This window comes from Phalacrocorax aristotelis, chromosome 8 (assembly GCF_949628215.1).
Source record: "Phalacrocorax aristotelis chromosome 8, bGulAri2.1, whole genome shotgun sequence".
Taxonomy (NCBI): domain Eukaryota; kingdom Metazoa; phylum Chordata; class Aves; order Suliformes; family Phalacrocoracidae; genus Phalacrocorax; species Phalacrocorax aristotelis.
In genome coordinates, this window is record NC_134283.1 from 7,617,212 (window position 1) to 7,641,281 (window position 24,070).

The window sequence follows — 24,070 nt, forward strand, 5'->3', positions numbered from 1 at the left end:
AAAATACTATGACCAGGTTGGATCATCACATATTTGATAGGCAGGGCGGGGTGGGGGGGAGGAAAACGGGAGAAGAAGGTTCACCAAAAATTCTGGAAAGCAACAAAAATGACAAGAGATGTACAAAATGTTATGAAAACATGCCTTACCAAAAAAACCCTGAAGGAACCTGATCATTATGCTGAAGACGCCTTACAAAGACAGAGTGATGTAGTTTTCAGGAGTGCAGAAAGTAACCAAGGAAACGAGCTATTCACCATTTGCTACACACAGGACAAGAAGCAAGTGCTCCTTGCTACCACTAGTACCTGTTAAGTTAGATGAACTTTGTACAGCATGGCTAACGGACTACAATGGGTTGTCCAGGGAAGCTCAAGAAAAAAATTAGGTACTTATGAGAATATCATGTATCTGATTCCATCTTTAGGTAGCAAGAAATTAGGCTAATTCTTGAGGCCTTTTCCAACCCAGTACTCTGCCAATCTGGTGGTACTTTAATGCCAAAGCAAAAAAGGTTTTTTCAGGTAGAATACTGTAGTAGAATCCCTACCACGGAATCACCTCTGGGAAGAGACAAATAGTAAGTATTGCACACTTGTAGTGGGGAGAGAAGGCAAAGAGAAACTCAGTCCTTGCAAGAAGGTTTGCATTGATTTTAGCCTTGATTTGTTTTGATACACTTCCATCAGCTGAATGCAACTCCAGCATCTTTCTCTTCTTCAGTAAAAGGTCATGCTGCAGTTACCAACCAAACACAAGCTGATATTGCAGTGCCTAAATGCTATTGTCCTAGTACAGCTGCTGAAGAATGTTATGAATGCAGTTATGGGAAGCTAAAAAAATACCTTAGAATTGGGTTTCCTAGAAAATCATAATTAGCTATTTCAAGCCACACTTGGGAAACATTTATTTGTAAAAAGGATGCATTTTCTAGACCCGCAGCCAACTTCAAGTATACTACAAAAGGTGGTTAATGTAAAAATCTGACTTCTGTGCAGCTACAGCACAGCTCACAGGAATTGACAGCAACTTTTTTATCCCACTAGCACCCGCTAGTGCACTGGGGGGAGCACAAAGGGCAAACACCCAGAAGAACAAGTGAGTGTTTTTCTTCATCTTATTCAGCACTAGCGCACCCGATTCTGAGAGACACCAAATGCTTTCAGCTCACACTTGTTACTCAAAGATCAGCTGTTTAAGGACTGCTACCTTGTTTACTTGCAAAGTACATCTCAAATCCAGCCTGAGACGACTGTGCTTTTATAAACTTAACCATTTGGTGATAAGATCATGACCACTATGAATAAGCATCTAGTTCACCAGCAACAAGGAAACGAGTTCACAGCACAAAGAGCACCACGTACCTGACATTGCCAGGGTGACTGGTAAAGGTTCAACTACAGATAAGCATTTTAGTCCTCATGAATACTCAACTCCACTCTTCTTTCCTTAAGATGACTCCCTCTAGGAGCTGAGTGAATGATGCTAACAAGATGCTGAGGAGCAAAGTTCAGTACTCTTGCTTGTACACAAAGTTTTCATAGCCTACAGAATTTCCTTGTGAGAAATGTTAAATTAAGCAAGAGTAATAAACCTCATCAAACCTCCCTTCTCCCTCCACAAGCCCAACCAAAACAAAACAAGATTGTGAAAGCACTTGCCAGCTTTTATATTTTTATTGTGCATTTCATAAGTGCTTAAAGATACCACACAAGACTGTCTGCATTATGTTGTCCGTATGTAGCATGCCGCACAGTAAGACAGACAGGCCCCCAAAAGTTTTCATATTCTAATTCAAACAGACAAAAATTAGATAAAATAGTATTATTTCATTATACAGATGGCAAACCACAGAAAATTTATTAGATCACACAAAATAAAGGCAGAAACTGAAAACGTTCTTCCAAATCTGTATATTAAGTCCATCAAAAATACCATGTGCTTTAGGCAACTCTAAAAAGATTAAAAATTGTATGAATCTAGTTAGGGCCTGTAAACTTCAAAAGATTCTTTCAAAATAAATATTTAGTAAGTTCCCAATTCAGAAGAAATTCAAGCATGAATTTCAATCAAATCATAGGTACAAAGGGAATAAACAAAACCCTTTTCCCTCCTTCAGTATAAATTTTGCCAGACCAGTTAGTCATAGGTTACTCTTTCTTTCATACAAGGATGTATATAAATTCATTAAGTTATTCTCAGAGGATGAAATTAAGTTGTCAAGATCATAATCAACTTCAAAGGTAGGTCGCTTTCCAAAAATTACGAGAGCAAGAAATACAGCGAAGTGTGCAGTAAGGCCCCATATCTTGAATGACATTTTATGTTCGAGGTCATCATATATAAAGCAGTGTATCTGTCTGAAGTAACCAGATGAGGTTTTATAAGGCAAGGTCTTGTAATTTAAGGGCTTGACAAAGTACTCCAATGGCACAACAAAAACATCGCTCACTTCATCTGGATTAGGAACGGCCTGGAACGTATCCTCTATAAATCCTACAACTGGTGTTACCAAGTGATTCATCTAAAAGAAAAAACAAACAAACAAACACGCCCAAACACTAAGTTTGTACCACGTAAAAGAATGTTCTTTATTTTAAAATTTTGTCTCATCAAAATTTCATTGTTGCTGCTTGTGTCCATTGTCTCAAGAAGAGCCTGCTATCATCTTCTCGGTAACCACCCCCGAGGTACTTGAAGAGAGCAACTAGATCCCCTGCTAGCCTTTCTCTTCTTCAGGCTGAGCAAACCCACTTTTCAGTCTCTCCTCATAATACACGTACTCCAGCCCCCTTACTCTCTTCATGGCTGCCCGCTAGGCTCTCACCAGTTTACCACTGTCTTTCTGGTACTCCAGTGTTTCCCTAACTGGACATGGTACACCAAACGTGGTCGCACAAATACCACACTCAAGAGCAAGGACCTCTCCCCTTCGCTCCACTTGCAACACAGGCCGCGCACTTGAAGGAGCAGTTGTTATTTACAGTTACAGGTTTGAAAGGGCCATCATCGACCTTACAAAAGAAAATAACCCAAGCTTATTTTCTAATGATATGCTGACTTACTCAGTTTATTGCTTACTTTATCAATTCCAGGCACAAGCCTACAGATAACTTCCACCTTCTCTGGCTGGAGTCCCACTTCTTCTTTAGCTTCTCGGAGAGCAGTATCAATTTCATCTTTATCAGTTGCTTCACTTTTACCTCCTGGAAAACACACTTCCCCTGGTGATCTTCTCAGCTAGAATTTAAAGTACTACTATTAAATATAACAAGTTTTGCATTTCTTCTTGGATCCACACAGACACTTGTTCATATTGCAGAATCACTTCATGTTTGATTTATCTTTCCAGACAAAGAAGCTGGAAATGATGGCAAGAGGTTTCTGCAGATCAGAAGAAATGCACCTTATCAAGATCTATACAAGAAGTTGCACCTATATCTAACTAATCCATATGCCCTCACTATCAGAAATACACGCATCCCTTGTACAGGATTGTGTAACTCATACTACGCATTCTGCTTTAATACTTTTCATCATCCTGCTTGCATGAGAGACTGGCAGCTCAATCTAGTCAGACAACTTGAATAGTGAAGTTAAAATACTCAAGGTAAAAACAAGAACTCCTAAAACACACATTTAAATAATGTACCTTTAAGTACATTAGAGTAATAGGCTTGTGCATCAAAGATTAGTTAGAAGCCCATTTACAAGCAATTTATTAGCCAAGTAACTGTAATTATTATGGCCTTACAATTTCTAAGCAAGACCCCAAAAAACTTCCATTTTCCTGCAACAGAAACACAGACAAGTAAATCATCTCTGAACACAGGCAGTTTATCACGGTGGGGGGTGGAAAAACAAGAGTTGTAAAAGAAAACAAAATGCCAGCAAAAGAGTTCTGGGGGACTTAGGTTGTTGCTTTTCCTTTCATATATGAAAGTGAAAGAAGAGTAATATTAAATGCAGATTGAAAAGTCACGTTAATAAAAGCTGTGATGCACTGTCAGTTTTCTTATTTACATCATAGTGAACAATCAAAATTTCATTTTCTGGTCTGGAAGTCAGCTTTTGGTGTCACAAGTTTTTGCGTACCCAGCATTTTTCTGGCACGTAAGTAGTGGAATCATCGATGTATAAAAATACCTGCTTGCCACCTTGGGCGCACTACCTGCTGTTTGAAAAGCAGGCCCTAGAACATGTGGCAAGGATGGGACCCGTGCGAACAGGAGGGTATGAACAGGAGGGTTTCCCTGGCAGCCACCTCGCCGATGGGGCGCTGGCGTCCCTCAGCCGCCTCGGCTCTGCGGCGCCCGCCCTGCGCCTGAGCCTGGGCCTAGGCCCGCCTCACCTACCTTGATCGACCTGACAGTGAGCAGCAAGTGCAGCTTCCCCTCCCGCACCATCAGCGGCAGGAGCACAGAGGCTTTGGGCAGCGGCAAGTGGGAGAATTTGCCTCCGACATCGAACTCCCTCAAGCGGAGCCTGGCTTTCTCTTTTATACTCTGTCTGTAAGCAAACAGAAAGGAGCGCCGTGACAGCCCAAGGCTGCGCCCCTGCTCCCAGCGCCCCACAGGCAATGGGGAGGTGGTTTTCCACAGAGCTCGACCTGAGAGGCGCCCAGCACCCCCCCCGCTGCCCGCCCTACAGGCCTTCCTCCCGAGTTGTCCCCGCAGCTGGCGGGAGCGGCGGGCGGCGCTGCGGCAGCCAAGGAAGGGCGAGGGCCGACCGCTACCTTTCCAGCTCGTCCTCCCGCTCCGCAGCCGCCATCTTCGCCTACCCCGACAGGAGAGCTGACCTGCCCCTCCTCCCTCCCCCCCACCCCGGGACCGACGGCTGGTCCCTCCAATCAACACGCGAGATCGCCGGACTCTGCCGGCTGATTGGTGGCGGGCGGGCCGTCCGGCCACGCGCGAGGGGACCCGCACGGGACGGCAGTGCGCGGCGTTCCCGCCCTCGGGCGGGCGCGAAGGGCCGGGCGGGGCAGGGGTTCTTTCCCATGGCCCCTTCCCCTCCGTGGCCCCTTCTTCCCCAGCAGTCGGCCACAACTTCCTCGGGCCGCGTTTAGCTGGGGAGGGGCGGTGTTAGCTGCCCGCCGTCGTCGTCCCGCTGGGAAAAAGAGAAACCCGCGGAGGAGTTCGGCGTCGCGCCCCGCCGCGCCGAGCATCGGCCGCATCCCGCCCTCAAAGGGGCCAGAGTGGCGGCAGCGGGCGGCTGGCGCTCGGCTCCGGTGTGAGCCGTTCCCCTCGCTTTCGGTGAGGGGCCTGGTCATACAGACGCTAGTGTTCCCCTTTCCCGCGCTTTAAGGGGCGGGTGACACGAGAGGTGACGGCCTCCAGCTCTCGGGGCTGCGGGGGCACCACTGCTCGCCTGCGGCGCAGGACGGACATCCCCAGGCTCTCTTGGAAACAGACACATAGCTCGGTACTCTGAATTCACAAGGGGGGAAAGCCCCCAAGGTCCAGGGCCTTACTGTAATCATTCAGTGCAGGTAGAAAACAGTGAGGCGTCGGAGTCTGCCTAAACTTGGTGCAGCTTCTGGGCAGTAAAATTTTAACTTCCAGTTCTCATTAGGGACACAAAACTAGCAGAAGTAATTTCCTGCTATAATGGTTTATCATCCAGCCTTAACAGGTGGTAATCAGTGTTACCTGCATTTCGAGTAACACAGTGGTACAACCAACACGTGATCCTGCTCCTCTAAAACCAGCACACCAAGTTAAATGAAATGTGTAAGAGCTGATATCAGTGTGGTTACCTTAATGTTTGCTTTTCTTTTTTTTTTGATTGCATTAAGCTAAAGAACCAAATGTGTTTTCCATGTGGTACGCACTTCGTATAGTTGACGTAATTACCCTCAAGTCCTTAAATGCTTATTCAGCTCTTTGTTCCACAAAGTACATTGTATATATTTACCCTCACAAGCTCACATGTAAAAATAACTGCGGTTTATATACAATCACACAATGTGTTACTTCATATAGTAAATTAAAACCCCAGCATGTATGTGTCCTGCCTATGTCCCCGGTGATTCCTGCAGAATATAATATCCACTTTATGGCCAGTGTTCTATTCAGGTTTCACTGAAAATCATTCACCTTTAAGCTGTTTTACATAATCATTATAGGAAAAATACATAGCATAGTATCTTTAGAAAATGCTGTAGTTCTTCAGTGAAGAGTGTGATTAGTAGATTATTTCTTATTATTCACCCACACAGCTGTACATGCCACTGAACTGTTGTTCCAGAAGACTGTTGTTATCAGATTCTATATTTCTCTTTGGCTTTCTCTTTCAGAATGCAGATATGCTAAAAAAGAAAAAAGAGAAGTAGTACAACTTTAGTCAGTCTTTACTATCAAAGAAAATGCAAGAATGATTTTCAGTTGTATACCTAGCATTGATAGGAAAACACACCAGAACAGTAATCTTTGCAAGTTTAGTTGCAAGTTTTACTACTTGCAGTAAAATTAAGTTGTTAGTGTTGTTTCCAAGTTCATCTGTACTTTATAGATTTGTATATTCTGAGGTCAGGTTTGTTCAATTACTGTATCCTTCTTCATATTATTTTGCAGTAGCATAGATCTGTTATGTGTCTTTAACAGAACAGGTTTGTTTTATTAAAAAGACTTTCAAGGGAAAAGCTTTGCCACTTTACCGGATTTGAGAAAGTGCTTTTGAAAACTAAGGAAGGAAAAAAAGATCAACTCTTTCTATCAGTTAATGCTCTTCCCAAGTCTACTACTCAGTGAAGCCTAGGGAGACTATAATGGAACAAAGGAAAAAAGATCTTGATGGACATGTTATATGATGTAGGAAAAGCCTTCACACACATTCCACACAGAGCCATCTTAAAGACTTGGCTAAAAAAGAAACACAGTATTTCACTAAGACAGGCAAACATCAAATCAAACCCACATTACAAGTGACTTTCTTTTCAGATGGGGCCAGCAGATTGTATGCTGCCAGCCATCTTGGGAGATTCAGAATACTGTACAGCACATCTGGGCCATGAGACTTGTGAAGTAGATTCATAAAAAGGTAAGGCATAAACAAGTTCTTACGCATTCACATTGAATTATCAGCTTGGCATGTTAATAATGTTTTTGCCCTTTTAATGGAAGTTTCTGGTCAGATTTAAGTTTTGTAATTGTTGAGAAGCTCCTAGAAGAAGCTAATACTGTTGCTGGCTACCTGTGGTAACAGTCATACACGTAACAGTCAGGGCACACATGCACGTACTTACGTTTAGATCTCTGAAGTATTCATTATAATCAAGAGCATATCCAACCACAAATTTATCTGGAATTTCAAAGCCTATATCTGTAACAAAATGCAATGCTTTTTATACTTGGGTGGTGTAAATATCTTGTACACAGTTTGTATTTAACACACATCAGCTTGCTTTCAAGGTACTTAGCATGCTACTTTAAAAATCAGAGCTGTAAGTTGATGACAAAGGTTAGACTGTACCATGTCCATCAGTTAGTAGTACAATTAAAATGTTAAGAGAATACTTTTTAAGAACAAAATAATTATTTAAAACTTACTGGGACAGGGAGACAAGGAGTGGTATTTTACTTGTGTAAAAGTAGTTGCACTGCAACTCAGTAGGGATTTTCAGTTTGAAAACAAGGCAAGTTTAATGCAAAGTCAAAACAAATGCCTTTTAGGGTCAAAACCAAACAATACAAAGTTAAGTGTTGATTCTGGTTTTGGTGTCTGGTAACAAATAGCCAAACCTGTGCTCAGACCAACCAGGGAAAACAAAAAGAAGGTGATCATGAGGTTTCAGCATGGGATAGCTGGTCACCAGTTTACAAATTTTTATGTATTTTCTCCCTATTTCTCTTGGCCTTCCTGAAACTTATATGCCAGTTTTCAGACTTACTGCATGAAGTGAAATTATGAGATCATATTTTGGACAACCAGAAAAATGTGGTACTTACAGTCTGGTCTGTAAACTGGACTTCGATGTGTCCTTTTAACGAGCAGGCTGTAAGGCAGAGCAGAGAAGGTTATGTTTTTTGAAATATGTATTGCTCTAAGCTGTATACGTCATTTCTCCTACCCCTCCCCATAAGTTTCTACAATCATGCAGTTTTAATTAAACACTGAGGTTATTGTAACAGAAAGAAGTAATGTTCAGCCATATCATTGAGGAAGAAGCGAAGGCTCTGATCTAGGTTCATTCTGAAGGTCCGAATGACTCTATTGTTTTACATTTAGTTCAATTTAGTTCAGTTCTGTATCCCAAATCATTATCTTTTCATGTAGCAATTTATCAGCAAACTGAACAGCATAGACAGGTAAGCAAGTTCAAGTGGCATGTGAAGATCTTAGTGGGGAGGGAGAAGAGGACAAGCCATTCAAAGTCACTATGATTTCTTCTGGAAAGTCATATCCATTCTTGCTTTTCCTGTGCACTTCTGAAGAAACTGAGAACTTCCTAGACAGTGACTAGGAGGAGCATAACTGGTACGTAAAACAAGAAGTGATTTTTTAAAGGATCATGGTTACTTGACAGAGACAGGGATATTTCCAAAAATCCCTTTTAGAGATCATCTAAAAGCAAATCTAGAATGCCACTTGAAGTCATCTTGCAAGTGGTGACAAACTCTTAAGATTCTAAAAACCCGTATGACTGAGGATATTAAGAAAATCTCTGAGTGTTGTCATTCTAGTATTGAGGCAACTGAGAAGGTGTTAGGAAACCTATGGAAAGAGCTGAATTTCCTTCAAACACAAGGAGGTGAGAAACAGGGAATCCATCAGACTTTATGGACTATGCAAAAAGATCCAGGAAACCTTTTTTACTCATTTTAACAATAAAGGTGGTAATGCATATGTAGGTTTCCCAGTTTAATAAATAGTTTTTCGCCAGCTGGATAAGGATTGCTTCCTGGTTTTAATTCATCTTCACCCAACTTCAAACCAAACAAAACCAAACCAACACCCACCAGCATGCACTGACTATTCACCTACATGATTTTACTATATCTTCTTGTTACAATAGATTGGGAAGGGGCCATATCATTATACCTTACAACTTTTACCATCTTTGGTTCGTTGTCTTTTAGTTTTGAAAGTAGTGCCTTCATTGTTCTACCAGTCTCAATAATGTCCTTGAAGAGATAAAAAAATAAATTATCCCCTGAGTCTGAAAGAAAAACCAGATTGCCAGTGGATTAATTTAAAGCAGAAAAACCAGCTAGCAACCCTGGCAGCACAGTCACATAATTAATTGTTGCGTTATATGCAATAGGTACTAACTTGCAAAACAGGAAGAAAAAAGTCCATGTTGCTCCCTCCTCCCACACTCCAGTCTTTACTTACCTCTACTACCAACACATTCTGGAAAAAAACATGTAGGGAGAGAAAGAAAAGAAAATATTTACATGGTAACATTCAGTGAATTATACAGCCTGGAAAAGCTGGCACTACAAACTTCAGTTACAAGTTGCAATTGGTTTTCAAAGGAGCTTGTCACTTAGCTAACTTACATTATTCTCGTGCTTTCTGAAGAGTCTTTCTGTAACTATTTATGCAAGTATAAAATATTGTGAGAAAGCCACCTATGCCAGGTTCTATATATCAGGTTCTATATGTTATTCTATGTACAGCATATTCTGTACATATATTCTATGTACAGCAATAGCAGTCTAGAACCATACTGCATGAGTCAGTTTAAGATGGTTCATTTCTGGGCACTGTGGGATAAAACGTGGAATAAGATCTTTAGAAGCATTCACTACGGATCTTGTTAAGTTTCCACTGAGATCAATGGGAATTATTATTTCAAAGCATGGCATTTTTAAAACAGTGTAAAGTAGCAGCCGATATGTCATATCAAAATCTTAATAAAGGTGGACTTCCCGAAAGATTCACAAAAACTGTTCTCTGCCTTAAAAGCTGAGGATGCTAATTCGTACCTTCCCGCTTAGTGTAAACAGTTCCTCACCAACAATACTGATTTTTTCTGTAGGTGAATCATTCTAGAAGGAGAAAGAAGAGAGGGAAGTCACATAAAACATGCTCAAAGTGTTATCTTGTATGTGTAAGAAAGGTGTGCTGCTCTTGCTTTTTGCCTATCAAATGACACTTACAACTTTACACTCCTTCAGTAAAACAGCTTTTAAGTAGCTGAGAGCAAGAGGAGAGAGTGAAGTATCAGTGCAGACAGGTGTTTGTGTGGAACGAGAGTACATCCATATTCATGGAAGAGACACCATAGCTTTCAGCTATTTTTGTTACCTCAAATTTATTTTAGAATTCCACGAAAAATTTATATTGTTTTATGTTGTATTGAGCATGAGGTAAATTTTGATCAGTGCACACAGCCAGAAAAAAATACCATAAGTCATTGCTTTACATCAGTTGGTTCAGGCCAAATATGATTGGTTCAGGCAAAAGATACCTGTTTCCCAATGCACAGATCATGAAAACAAGTCTCTCTGATATTATCTATAGGAATAAAAATTAATGCAGAGAGAGACAATAAGCAAGTCTCTGATGCTAAGCTCCTCTCCATACTCCCTCCCACCAAAGGGTGCCATGGTAAAGGCAGAGTAAAACCTTTATGGAAGCTTTGGGCTGGAGAGGAGGATGTTGGAAACCTGACCCTGACTTTGTCATGTTGAGTGTTCTGCTGTATGTTCATGCCAGTGAATATACAATATCCATCTGATTGTTGGGGCAGATCAGCAAATCAGTTGCTTTTCAGTGTGTAATGAATTAAGTTGCTTTGAACAGGATATATGCATAAACTCAATTTTTTTGTGGAGTTTTTGTGTAAACTACCGGTATTCAGAATGTCAGTCTATGGGGAGAGTCAATTTTCCAAAGAAAAGAAAGTTGCTTACGCAGTAGCTTTTTATTCTAACAAAATCCACAGTAATAGGCACAGATTTATCACCATTTTGATTTAGTGCTTTTATATGGTCCAGCAAATCAGCAAAGAATTTGTAGCCTCCTTTAAGGACACAGAGTGCAACAATGTGATAGCTTCCCATATCTTGCATGATATCTCTAGCCAAACGTTCTGTCCTGGAAGGAAAGAAAAACCAAATCCTGTAAAGTGTTTTGTGTATCATATTTGTTTGTCCATATGTTAAGCAAAGTCCAAGGTAAAATTTTGATCTTGCTGTTAAGTATTTTATAACCAGCAAATTGTGACCACATTAAGACATAGGAAAGTTAGTTACAAATTTGCAGTTCACAAGATGATGCCTACTCCAGTTGACATACTGTTGATTTGATCAATAATCTAAACAATGCAGGATAGGAAAGCTTAAAGATATTTGAGATAACATGGAGACTTAACTGGGGTTGTAGAGGAATCCCCTCCATAAAACTCCTCTCGTGTTAAACTCCAGAACACAAGTGTTACAGCTGCAGGGTTTCCATGTTTCTCGTGGGCTATGCAGGGTGGGGCACTGGTCTTTTCATTTGGAGGGAAATGGATCATTGGCATCACTATCACTACCCTCTGTCGGTTACCCTCATACCTGTCCAGGATGAGTCCATGAGGAATGAAGACTCTTTCTAAATCTTCTTCATAATGCTTAGGAATGCAAAATAGATTTTTATTATAGCCACTTTCTTCATCTCTTATCTGCAAGTGGAAGGGAAATAGGTCTAGGAGTAAAGTCAGAGCCACACAGGAAAAAACCTTCCAGTCTCTGATAATGCAGAGGAAGACTCCTCTCCCTACATCCCCACACCACCAGTAATGTGTCAAAATAAAAACATATCTGAGAGTTTTTGAACTTTCTAATAGAACAATTCACAATCTGTGTGATAATTCAGGAGCTAGTGTGCTTCTCTGAGATGTGAATGGGTAGATAACCATTTAATCCTAGTCATTATAAGAGAAGTTCTCAACCATCGTCAACTCATAAAAAACCCAAAACAACAACAACACCCCTCCCCCATTGTATTCTCCATCTTCCTTTCTGCAGAGCACAGTAACTTGCTAGCAAAAATTAAAATTTAAGGCAAGTAGATTGGGATTACAGCTTTATCTCCAGTCAGCAGATGACTTTAGGGTACTGCACTACCTTGACCATCATTTTCCATTGTGTAAAAGAGAAAGCTGTCTCCTAAGTGTGAATTCACAACTGAACTTTTAACAGGGGTAAGCTCATACCAACAGGGGAGATGGCTCGCCCCAAAGGAGGAGCTTAAGCTTTGAGATGGTAGTGGGAAGAGAAGCTGCAGAGTCTGCCTATAGGTGGGAACCAGAGACCTGCTGAGTTGCAGATCAGCTTGTTGTGCTGTTTGCCCTGCTAGCAGATGCTCCTCAGCATGGCTGGGGAGAGGCCATAGCTACTTCCCACAGATCAGGGCCTTAACCCTTTTGCCATCAGGCTTTAGAATTGCAGTTCTTTTTCCAACATGCTGGCTGCTGCACCCAGAGTGTGTCTGGGTGTCTAGAATTTACTTATTCTTCATTTGGGCTTCTCTTCTGACTAGTCTTTTGACCCCAAACAGATCTGTGTCTTCGGGTTCTACCACCCTTCAAGACCATAATGGATGTTTTGGTCTTTGCTCATTTATGAAGTGGAAGTACAAAAGCAGGCAAGAAAAAAATATAATGACGTAGAAACAATTGTGAATAAGAGGGCTAATATGTAAGTATTAGAAATAAGTTAAGAAAAAACTCAAATTAGTGATATGTCTCACATCTAATATTGTCCTTAATTGTTAAAAAATACAGAACTAATTTAAATAAAAATTCAAAGCTGGCTCAAAGCGTTAGTGAAAAATAGGTTAACTACACACCAGTTGCATTCTACAGGACTCAATATAGTATAATTCAATATATGAGTGCTGCACTGTGCAGATTTCTTTGGTGAAGCACATGTTCCTAAATGCATATAGTCTGTTTGTTGAGAAACGAAGGAGATGACTACTTCGGTAGAAGGCAAATTTTTGAAGGAGTCGTTTTACTCAGTGTTTTTGCTGAGACTGTAAACCTTTTTCTCCTCAGACCTGGCATGTGTAACACCCCTCTACCGACTGTGAAGCATCCTTTGATTTGACTAAACAGGCCTCAGACCCAAGGATTCGGTAGCTCACTAATGGACAGCACAGAACTATGAACTAGGCAATAATAGCATAAAACAGAGCTAACAAACGAGTTAACACCTGCAAACTCTTTAGACAGATGTATTGGGTTTAGTTCTCTTTTTTGGCATAGGAGAGATGAGTTCTTAGGAAGAGAGGAAAAATGGACTGTAGGGAGCAGGAGTGGGTATTACTTGCAAAACCCACAGCAGCCACAAAAATGAGATAACCAATTACTGCTGTTTATTTTAAATTGGCCACAAACAGCCCACTTCAATTAAAGATAAAACTAGAGAGGCAGGTGTTAACAAGAATTTCAAAGAACAGATTATCATAGTACAAGGCAACACATACAGAATCTCATCTTAGCTGAACTAACTATTCTGGAAGTACTCAAAATTGATAGGCTTTGAAGTTCCAAGTTAGACTTATAGAATAGCCTGCAATCGAGCAGTGTTTAGTGTCAGCAGTACTATTTTACCTGGTATAGTTACTATTTTCTTCATGGCTGAAGTCAGCAAAGTGAAAGCTTAGGTGAAGGATTGTTTTCAAATTAAGTTTGCTTATGGTTTATTAATCTTGGAAGAGATACTGGCAGTTACACTGGTATGAGCTGCAGATGAGGCTAGACAGTAGCATCTATGAGCAGGCTTTAATGCAGTGCAGAACTGCTTATTGTTGTTTGAGTGTTATATTAACCCAGGTGACCAGTTTGAAATGGGCTAGTTTCTGCCTGTGTGAGGTTGCTAGTGGTGACAGACAGAACGTATACAGGATGTAGGATTCTGTCAACAAGAAGCAGTGACGATAGGACATAATTAGATGCATTGGTCCAAGGTACAAGTGTTTATTTGAGACTACTGGAACATATAAGCATAATTTTCATTTGCAGTACAGAAAAAGCACTTTTAAGGATAGTCACTGGCATGATAAACAGTTTAAAAAGTGCTATAGGGTGGTTTGGTTGTTTTTTTTTTGCGGGGGGTGGGGCAGGGGGAGGTTTCCTCCAAGATTCCTCGTCTCTATTGCATTTTGCATAACTGCAACTTAAATGCAATGACTAGGCTACCTGTGACTCGAGCATTTTTTCTTTTGCCCAGTCATCGAATGGTTTGGGTTAGAAGAGACCTTAAAGCTCCTCTAGTTTCAACCCCACCACCACAGGCAGAGACACCTTCCACTAGACCAGGTTGCTTAAAGCCCCATCCAACCTGGCCTTGAACACTTCCAGGGATGGGGCATCCACAACTTCTCTGGGCAACCTGTTCCGGCGCCTTACTACCCTCATAGTGAGGAATTTCTTCCTAATCTAAATCTGCCCTCTTTTGTTTTAAAGCCATTACCCCTTGTCCTGTCACTACATGCACTTGTAAAAAGTCCCTCTCCAGCTTTCTTGTAGGCACCCTGCAGGTACTGGAAGGCTGCTATAAGGTCTCCCTGGAGCCTTCTCCAGGCTGAACAACTCCAGATCTCTCAGCCTGTGTTCATAGGAGAGGTGCTCCAGCCCTCGGATCATCTTCATGGCCCTCTTCTGGACTCACTCCAACGGTTCCATGTCCTTGTGATGTTGGGGACTCCAGAGCTGGACACAGCAGTTCAGGTGGGCTCTCACCAGAGCAGACTAGAGGGGCAGAATCACCTCCCTCGTCCTGCTGGCCATGCTTCTTTTGATGCAGCCCAGGATACAATTGGCTTACTGGGCTGCAAGCGCACACTGCTGGGTCACATTGAGCTTCTCATCAGCAAACACTCCCAAGTCCTTCTCTGCAGGGCTGCTTCTAATCCGTTCTCTGCCTAGCCATACTTAATGGACTTCAGCCTTACAATTTGCTTTTGCAGTTATAATTTGGGCTTTCATCTGCACAGGGAGTTGAAGTTCAGATTCATGCTGCATTTGATGAGAGGGATCACAACTGGTTCAGCTCAAGTGAGGGATGACCTTTGTCCATGTTAATGTCACTAATGAATAAAGGTAATCTTGAAGCAGACAGGTGTGTGTAGTGATTATTGCTTATAGCTACTTCAACAGCGCAGGTTGATATCTTTTATTTGATAAACAGCTGTGCTCATTGAGCATGCTATTTTGTGCAAACAATGTCTGCTACATTAATATCTTGCTTGTTGCTATGCGTGAAGCATTTTTTAAGGTCTGCTGAAAGGTTCATGAAGAGAACCTTAAGGCTTGCATCAGTTTGAGCACCACATCACCATAGCAACATGCTGCATATACCTTACAGGCTCATAAAAGTGTTTGTTTTGTGGCACTTGCTAAATAATACAGCAGTATCCCATTATAATAAAGCAATCTACTAAACTATCACACAAAGTCATTAAATTTTTAAGTCATAAGTATATAACTTGAGGAATTAGTTGTTTAATTTAGTTTCAATATCATCAATTGTTCATTCACTGATGTAAGTTTCTGAGCTTAAGGGGGGAAAAGCCAACAAGATGAACTACAGCAATTACGTACAATAAAGAGATTCATAAATAAGTATTGTTTGATCAGCACAGAATGAAAGAATATGATTATAGGTATATTAAAGTCAAATAAATAATGTCATAAGTTTGTAAAAAATTTGAGTCTATTAAGGTGCCCCTGTTCTGAAAGCCAGTTTTTCCTCCTGAGTAAATACAACAAGGCCTTTCATTAGTCAGTATTTCTACTGTTCTATTATTTTTGCAGAAGCTAACCTCTCCCCCCCACCCAAAGCTCCCTTCAGTCAAATAACCAAATGTAAGTACATTATGCTTTCTTACCTGCAGTCCATGAGCCATAGTCTTACTTTGAACTATGCTATCAGAGAATGAGTTGGTACTATTACTGCAGTTTGTCTTGCACTATTTTCATCTTGCAGCCAGATCATGACCTGCTTCTAAAAAGGTCAAAATGGCTATCCTTCCTACAGGAGGCATTATTTCCTTTTACTAATGCATTGACATCACAATCCCAGGTTCTTACTTAATCAGATTAACCAGAAATAAAATAGGCATTAGCCCTGCTGCTAATCAGAGTAAAGATATGGAGAATGAGGGAGGTGCAAAAAGGATGCACATTAATCAAATTAGTGGGAAGGACTTGGTAGGGTAGTAGGTTTTTTATTGAAAATATGAATGAGGTGTTTGGTTGTAGCAGATTATAGTTGAGTGGTGTATGTGTAAAAGGTAATGTTATATACCAGTTTCTTACACAATATTTGCACATCCATTGTTGTGATAAAGTCCACATCTTTTTAAAATTCTCGTGCTGACTTTCTGTCAAAAATAATTTTTTTGAATAAAAAATCCATGTTTTAAAAGATGACTGGATACAGAGGTCTGCAGCTGTTGAGACATGGTGAACCCTGTCTGACATTCTTCCATATCCTCCCTTCATAAAGTGAGGGGGCGATAGTTCCAGTAACATGCTCCACATCATTTAAAATCAAATCGCCTTGACATTCACTGTAATCTGATTATTTTAGTGTACCAAACTGCTCTATTATCTGGGATTAACATGAAAGCCTTAGATTTCTAAAAATTAATCCTACTAACAAAATGAGCTAAAGCCAGCTTGCATACAACATGTTACAGAATGTTCTTACCAGATGGGGTACATTTTATTAGTTCAACTAGTTTAGTTTTTTCTTGGGGAGAGGGCACATTAATGAAAGATTTTTCTCATTTCTTTGTAATCTTGCAGGTGCTGTTCACAATATGGCTGATAACACTTGGGATAATGCGGAAATACTCTCCCAAGTGGATTAATGGGCATATCCACAAGTTTCAGTGATACATTAAATAGTAGTACTATTTGGGAACTCTTAATGCCTTGAAGCTACTTGGCCCGTTTTACGCAATTAGCAATGCCTTCCTTCCATGAATTCCCTATCATATTCCTTACCTTACATATGTGAGCTCCCTATCTTGTGAAAAGCCTTGCTTTTCTAATTCCTAGTGTAAGGCACTCCTTTCTAGTTGGTAGTAACTTGTGTTCAAAAACCTGGAGAATTTCCTCAACAAAATCCTCCTTTGAAAGGAAACATTAACAAAAACCGTGCATGTAAACAGTGGTGACTATTGTTTGAGCAGAGATACTCTGCCTTCCTTACTCTCAGGTGCCGAAATGAAGGTGAACAGCAGCGCTGCTGAGGGACACATGCAAATGTACATGACCTTTTGTAAGTGCTTGTGGATAAAGCAAGAGAAAGAAAAGGGGGGACTCCCAGGCTAGTTTGTATGCTTCCCCTCTCCTGAGCTTTTCACCCCAGCGTAATTTAGCTGTCCTGAAAGGATGTTGCTGCTGTAGAGAGCCCTTAGAGGATGATGCCATGATAGAATACGAAGTACTGCAGTATCACTCATACCGATAGTCCATGTATCACACCTACTGCTTTATGTGACTGGTTCTCGGATTTAAATAATTTATTTTTTTCCTAATTATTTACAGGAAAAAAAAATTTGTGTGTAGCTGTCACGTTTGTTGATTCTCTTGTAGTTTTCCGCATTGAAACAGAATTTAGTGTAGTTTTGCTAAAATCAACAGTGTGGGTGAGGCTACTTGTTTTAAACCTCATTCAAATGAAGGGGCTAATTATTAGCACTATCTCAGTTTACAATTTCCAGCAGTCTAACTGAGCACAGTTACTCAAATTACAGTGAAGAAATAAATACTGTGTGCGTATCTGATATGATTTGTAGTGCCCAACTCAGCTTTGCCTTTTCTTTAAATGCTCTGTTCTTCTCTGTATTATGTAATTATTTGCATGCTTATTCTCTGTATAGGGAAACCTTGACTGCAGATCACACATCCTAGGCAGCCTTCTCTCTAAACAGCCCACCTTAAAATCTTCTCAAGTGTGATATATCTGCTTTGGTTCTGTCTATTAGAAGACCATCTCTGTTATGTAAATTACTTTTATAAATCCCTGAAGTTGTTACATGAGGCAAGTTTGATTCCACATTACTCACATTTTTATAAATTTTACACTGGACCTTGGAAATTTTGTGTCTCCTTTACGCACCATACTATTTGATCTGGTTTGAACTGGGCCCAGTTCTAAAGTCATGTTTAATTCCATTTCAGAAAAGGATTGCAGAAAGTCCCTTCCACTGACTTTATTTCAGAGCTTTTACTGCATTGGGAGTACTGTATGAGCTACAAATGAGGAGGGACTTTTTGACTACAGTCCCTGTTTACAAAGAGCGGAAGAATTTCATTCATAAGGGGTGCATTCATATATATATGCAGGTATTATATAGTTATATTATTATTAAATTTTCTTAACAAGCACTGGTTTCTCTTTAGAGAAACTGACAACAAAAGAGAGTGTTGTGACATTGCTTAGTGATGCGGACAGCTGTTCAGCTGGATGAGATTCCTTTGTGCTGGATAAATAGGTGTGTTCTACTAAAATCCCCGTAGGTGGAAAATGTCGGACAGGCTACCATGTGGCCTCCAAAATTTTATGAAAGGATTAAAGAGAAATAATGAGAATAAATGTGTCAATAGCCCTTGTGGGGGAAAAAAGTAGATTTTGGAACTCTGGGAGATCTGGAATAGAAAAGTTTAATTGGGAAAAACCATACACTTCCTTTAAACTTTAAGCCCCTGCTTACTCTATCTGAAACTCAGAAAACTACTTCCCAGATCATATTTGTTTGATAGAATTTAGGATTGTCAGTAAATTCCATAGAACCATAATAGTAACTACATACCACTATCACCTGGCAAGTACTTGAAAATCCAATAAATGTGTTAGTGGTCTCAATTACTACTGCACAGACATTTGCATTATGAAAGTTACTGCTGCAGTGAATGTTTTTATTGTCACATTCTGAAGAAAGAAGAATTCACAGGTGAACAGTTCGTGTTAAGACAGCCCTTTTTTCATTGCTGAATAATGAAAATAGAATATAGCCAGTTGGCATCCTTAAATGGTTTCGTGGTTGTAAATTATGTGGTTGTACTCCCATAGGAAAGAACAAAAATTTTTAAGTGTGTATGTATTTGTTCCATATAAGGGCCCCAAGTACATCTTTTTAAAGTTAAATGTTTTGAGGGAAGGAGTGCACGAAGCAAGTCGGGTATCAGTCTACTGCCCTCCTCTAAATAACAGGATACTGAAAGAGCCAGTAAGTGTAGCCTGTACAGACAGACTGGAGATTAATTAGATCAGCACAGGTAGCTGGGTAAAACAGCAGCCAGTCAATACAGACAAACACTGCTGTTGTCCTTGTGTCTCTTTCCTGAACAACTGAATCAATAATTAGTTTTTCCAGGACATGTTTTTGCTGTGTACATACCTGTTTACATACCTAAGTTTGTTAAACAGTTTTACACTGTATTATAGTTTGAAGTAACTGGTCTTGAGACTGGTGCGATAATTTTAAAGGTCCTCAAAAATCATTGTATAGCCACTAATTAAGTCTTGTTAGGCATTTCCTTTTAATTATTTTAAATCAGAAAGCAAATACATGATATTGCACGTATTGTATGACTATTCCATTAAATTGCTAAAACCTTACAAATCAAACATCAGAGAAAGTGTCCACTAGAGGGAAGCCTCTACCATGGAAGACAATACCTGCCAAAGGGGAAGGAAAACCTACGTTTTATGAAGCAAACTTTCTAGACTAAGAAACTCTGTGTTCAATTAGTAAGTATACAGATATCGCACCAAAATACAAATACAATCAGGTAATTTAAAACAGGCATCTTAAATATTTAGACCAGTTCTGAACTTGTATAGTTGTGGATTACAGGAAACCTGCTCTGATTTGCACCACCAAAGACCTGACCTCTGGGCTCCATGTTCCAAGTGGCTGATAAAGCCTTAAATTAAAACTGAGCACTTGCATTCAGTGACTGATGTGTTAGTAGGAAACCCAATTAATACACTTCAAAACAGTTTGACTTCAGTAATTTGGAGCCCATCCTAAATCTGTTTTTTGTTTGGCACTTTTAAGTCTTAGATGATAAGACCAGCTGTTTAATGGGTTTTCTTAAAAGCTGTATGGAAAAACCACAGTGCACATCCCATGGTAAATAGTGCATATTTACAATTAGAAATTAGAAACAATTTCACATTTTTAAGCCTTTATCATATCTACTCCTATAGATTATGTAGCTCTTCTACATAGAAAATCTCATGAGTATGAACCTTCATACTTTCCTTGGCTATTTTCTCTCTGGTCTGAATATGAGATTTTTATTATTTTACTGAAGCAGAGAAGTGATAAAAATCTCAACCAATATAGGATATTTGTAAACATTGTGCTTGAAAAGGTCTTCTGCTTTTACAACACCTCTAATACCCCCAACATCTAGCAAACACAGACTGACTGATGGCAGAACTTGAAGGTTCTATACCCCTATAGAAGGTGACTCAGATTTAAGTTTGAATGATTCTTGAAAATACCCTGACACCAGTTCTGAAACAGACGAATGACAAATTCTGGGGACTGACGTTCTGATTGCTGACCTGGAGGAAATGTACGATATTTATTAACAAAGTCTTTCCAGCCATAACTTAAATGGTGGAATGACTGTGTGAAGGAAACCTTTATATACCTTTTGCTACATTTGTTTTGTGGGTAGAAAAAATGTTTCAGTCTCCTGAACTGTCTATATTAGAAAGTCATTTTGAGAGAGAATCTGGTTAGGACTGGGACAGTAGAGCAGAGAGGCAAGGAATCAGGACTTCTGGATTTTATTCACAGCTCTGACACATAGCTTATTTGCTGTACGACCATGGCCAATTTATTTTCCTGGCTGCTCCTGCTGTACCTTTGACCTTCCTATGTGCCTGCTTTTCCCCCACTGTCTGCTTTAATCAGCTGACCTTAGTTTTCTGAGACTTCTCTCCCGTGGGCTGCCCAGGTCATTGTTGTTTTTGGGAAAGTGCCATTTAAGAAACACCATGGCTGTCAATAGCTAGTGGTCAAATTAATGATTTGAAAAAAGATTGTTGTCTAATTGTTTGAACGTTAAAATACAGTTGTTATAGTTTAATATGTCAGTGAGCAAAGATGAGTTTCTCCATAGCTGCCACAGTGTCCAGTGTGTCTGATCAAGTCCCCCCCTGCTCCCCAACAGCTGGATGAATTGTTTTACCTCGGGAGCAATGGGTGGTCCAGGAAGTGCTCTGTTCTTGGGGAGCTGGACTCATCTTCACTACAGAGATGTTTAATAAAAATATTTGTTGAACAATGGCTTTATCTGAATGTGTGATCACAGCTGGTTTATTTTAGCAATGTAACAGCAATAACAATTAAATCCATATTTCTCCTTGGATATTTATTTTCATGAATTAATTCTTAGTCCAGTGAAAGAATTTGGTGTGAATTGCCGAGTTAAAATAGAACTGCATGTAGTGGATTTCAGATTACTTGTGTTATCTTTGTATGATTTTTCTATTACTTGAGACCTTAAAACACAGTATAAAAATACATACCACAGAGAGGCCACATTTTAAAATATGCTAAAATTCTTCCCTTTTTTTTTTTTTGTAATCACCATTTTTAATTGTTAACAATGTTCAGTTCTGCAAAGCCATGTTTGACTATTAGAAAAGCTAACTGCTATCTTCCCATAACAGCATGTAAGAAAAATGTGGACTATGCATTTTGGAAAAACTAAAAAAAACACCTTTTTTAAAATATCATGCAATTACTGCATTCAAATAAAGATAGCTCATCTCTAAATCCCAATTTTATAAAACCAGCTATTTCGGTGTTGCCAATGCCTTTTGTTGAGATGTTGAATGATGAAGATGACACTTTTGTATGAGTTTGCTTAGAAAGATTTTACTGTTGCTGCTTGTGTTTACTTATAGGCAATTACAGTGGTTGGCAGCTTGCAGTGGAAGCTACTGCTAGCGTGCATTAGCTATGCAGGCTTGCCCACGGTCTGGAAAGAAAATTCAGTGCTGCTCAGTACAGTTTCATCAGACAATGGAGAGGACCAAGAAAAAGCTTCGATTACTGATTCTCCTGTTTTCAGTTCCTTCCTCAGATCTCCATCAAAGTACTCCAGTTAATGCCTGTTGAATCTGATGGCACAGGTTACTCTTTGCCATCTGTTCACACAGTTGAGCATCTGAATTCCATAGGGGGCCTGCACCGTTGTGAAGTCCGTAAATCCCAGTGATGTTCACAGAATCATAGAACAACCCATGTTGGAAGGTACTTGTAATATCATCTGGTCCAACCTTCCATGGGAAAGGAAGTCTAGGTGAGATTATCTAGCACCCTGTCCAACCTCATCTTGAAAACCTCCAGTGATGGGAATGCTACCACATCCCTGGGGAGGTTGTTCCAGTGAATGATTGTTCTCAATGTAGAAAATTTCTTTCTTATATCAAGATGAAACCTCTCCCAGTGCAACTTGTATCTGTTGCCTCTTGTCTTCTCCATGTGGCACTTTGTGAAGAGAGAGAGCCTCTGTCCTCTGTGTAACTGCTCTTTAAGAACTGGAATACTGTGATGAGGTCCCCTCTGAGCCTTCTCCAGGGAAAAAAGACATTAAGTCCTTAAATCTTTCCTCATAGGGAAAGTTCTCCAGCCCTTGGAGCATCTTCAGGGCCCTCCCTCAGACACTTTGCAGTACGTTATAATATGCCTTTTTCATACTACTGAAAACTTTGTCTTTTTCCACTTCTGGCACTCAGGTTTCATGCCTTCACTCTCCTTGCAAGTTTCCTCTAATTCTAGTAATGAGACAAGAACTTCCCCTGTCCTAATATGCTGGCACCTTATTCACTGAACTCGTTTCCACCTGGTTCTTGCATCTCACAAGTAGTATTACAGCTTTTCCATCAAAAGCATAATCTCATTCTCTTAATCAGGTACCATCTTTCTATTCTCCAGCCACACATCACCTCTAATTTCTCTCCATTCACTGAGTTATCTTCATGGGCAAATGTTAGGGCTCTCATTTATTAATTCTGCACTCATGGCAGCTTTTGACCTGGTTAATGTCTTCCTCCTTGAACACTTGTCCTTGTTTTGCTTTTGATTTCATTATCTCCTTCCACTCAACAATTTCCTATCTCATCTAACATATTTTATTTTTTTCACATTTTCTTTTATGAGGGAAAGCTATAACACAAAAATAAGCAAGATCTACTTCCAACATAATTCACTTTTATTCCCATTAGAGATAATAAAATGTCCTTCCTTAATTGAAATGAATGGATTATGCCCTCAATGCACATCACACTATGTTTATATAATGTGATATATTACTTTTTAATTGGTTATTTGGTGCTGCAATGGATGGTGTGAATTATTGTATCATTGTAATGATTGTGTTCAGTTATTTCTACTACAGTCCTCTGCCAGCAAAAGCCTCCAGAGACTCAGAGAAGTTCACCACATTTCTATCCTGCACATATACCCTAATTCATGTCATTGCTTTTTTTCAGTCTTACACAACCTATATCCTAGACTGGCAGATTTTATATATATTTAATACATATATTTTGCCAGCCTGAAAACTAAACATGGCTTGCTTGTGGCACTTGTCAGCTGCTACTGAAACAAGACAGGAAGTTGGATATATGTTATGCTGGAGCCTTCTTACATTTAGTTTTGGATTACTCTCAAGTAAATCCTTCAGTGTTAATAAAATAGTTTAGAAAGCCTACTTAGGCAAATTTTTTTAAAAGCAGCAATTCTGAAAAAGGGTAAGTTGTCAGCACTGATATTTCTGAAACTGCTTTATTTGCCCTTTCAAAAATCGCAGAATCACAGAATGGTAGGGGTTGGAAGGGACCTCTGGAGATCATCTCATCCAACCCCCCTGCCTGAGCACCCAGAGCAGGGGGCACAGGAATGCGTCCGGGCGGGGTGTGAATGTCCCCAGGGAAGGGACCCCACAGCCTCTCTGGGCAGCCTGTGCCCCTGCTCTGGCACCCGCACAGGGAAGGAGTTTTTTCTCATATTGAGGTGGAGCTTCCTGTGTTCCAACTTGTGGCCATTGCCCCCTTGTCCTGTCATTGGGCACTATTGAAAAGAGTCC

General features: G+C 40.1%; 2 protein-coding genes across 2 annotated transcripts; both read right to left on the minus strand.

The window, feature by feature from the left end:
* Window positions 1–1,657: 1,657 nt before the first annotated feature.
* Window positions 1,658–4,814, minus strand: NUDT7 (nudix hydrolase 7). Its single transcript, XM_075101334.1, has 4 exons — window positions 4,736–4,814; window positions 4,356–4,509; window positions 3,082–3,240; window positions 1,658–2,524 (listed from the first exon to the last, which is right to left on the minus strand). The coding sequence occupies exons 1-4, from the start codon at window positions 4,768–4,770 to the stop codon at window positions 2,144–2,146; spliced, it is 729 nt and encodes a 242-aa protein (XP_074957435.1). The 5' UTR covers window positions 4,771–4,814; the 3' UTR covers window positions 1,658–2,143.
* A 1,188-nt stretch (window positions 4,815–6,002) lies between these two features.
* On the minus strand, window positions 6,003–15,846 carry LOC142060735 (hypoxanthine-guanine phosphoribosyltransferase-like). The gene is made up of 9 exons (XM_075100982.1): window positions 15,829–15,846; window positions 11,508–11,614; window positions 10,863–11,046; window positions 9,933–9,995; window positions 9,337–9,354; window positions 9,043–9,125; window positions 7,950–7,996; window positions 7,247–7,323; window positions 6,003–6,310 (listed from the first exon to the last, which is right to left on the minus strand). Exons 1-9 carry the CDS (start codon window positions 15,844–15,846, stop codon window positions 6,263–6,265), a joined length of 645 nt encoding a protein of 214 aa, XP_074957083.1. The 3' UTR covers window positions 6,003–6,262.
* Window positions 15,847–24,070: the final 8,224 nt, after the last annotated feature.

What these genes read in the sequence shown, in the direction of transcription:
- LOC142060735 (XM_075100982.1), bottom strand. An exon ending in TTAGAATAAAAAGCTACTGC is followed by an intron (nt 9,996 to 10,862) that starts GTAAGCAACTTT and finishes TTCTCCTTCTAG; the next exon opens with AATGATTCACCTACAGAAAA. An exon ending in AAGATGGTAAAAGTTGTAAG is followed by an intron (nt 7,997 to 9,042) that starts GTATAATGATAT and finishes TCTGCCTTACAG; the next exon opens with CCTGCTCGTTAAAAGGACAC.
- NUDT7 (XM_075101334.1), bottom strand. Translation starts at nt 4,770, where the DNA reads ATGGCGGCTGCGGAGCGGGAGGACGAGCTGGAAAG. An exon ending in TCACTGTCAGGTCGATCAAG is followed by an intron (nt 3,241 to 4,355) that starts GTAGGTGAGGCG and finishes TTTAAATTCTAG; the next exon opens with CTGAGAAGATCACCAGGGGA. An exon ending in TTGTGCCTGGAATTGATAAA is followed by an intron (nt 2,525 to 3,081) that starts GTAAGCAATAAA and finishes TTTTTCTTTTAG; the next exon opens with ATGAATCACTTGGTAACACC.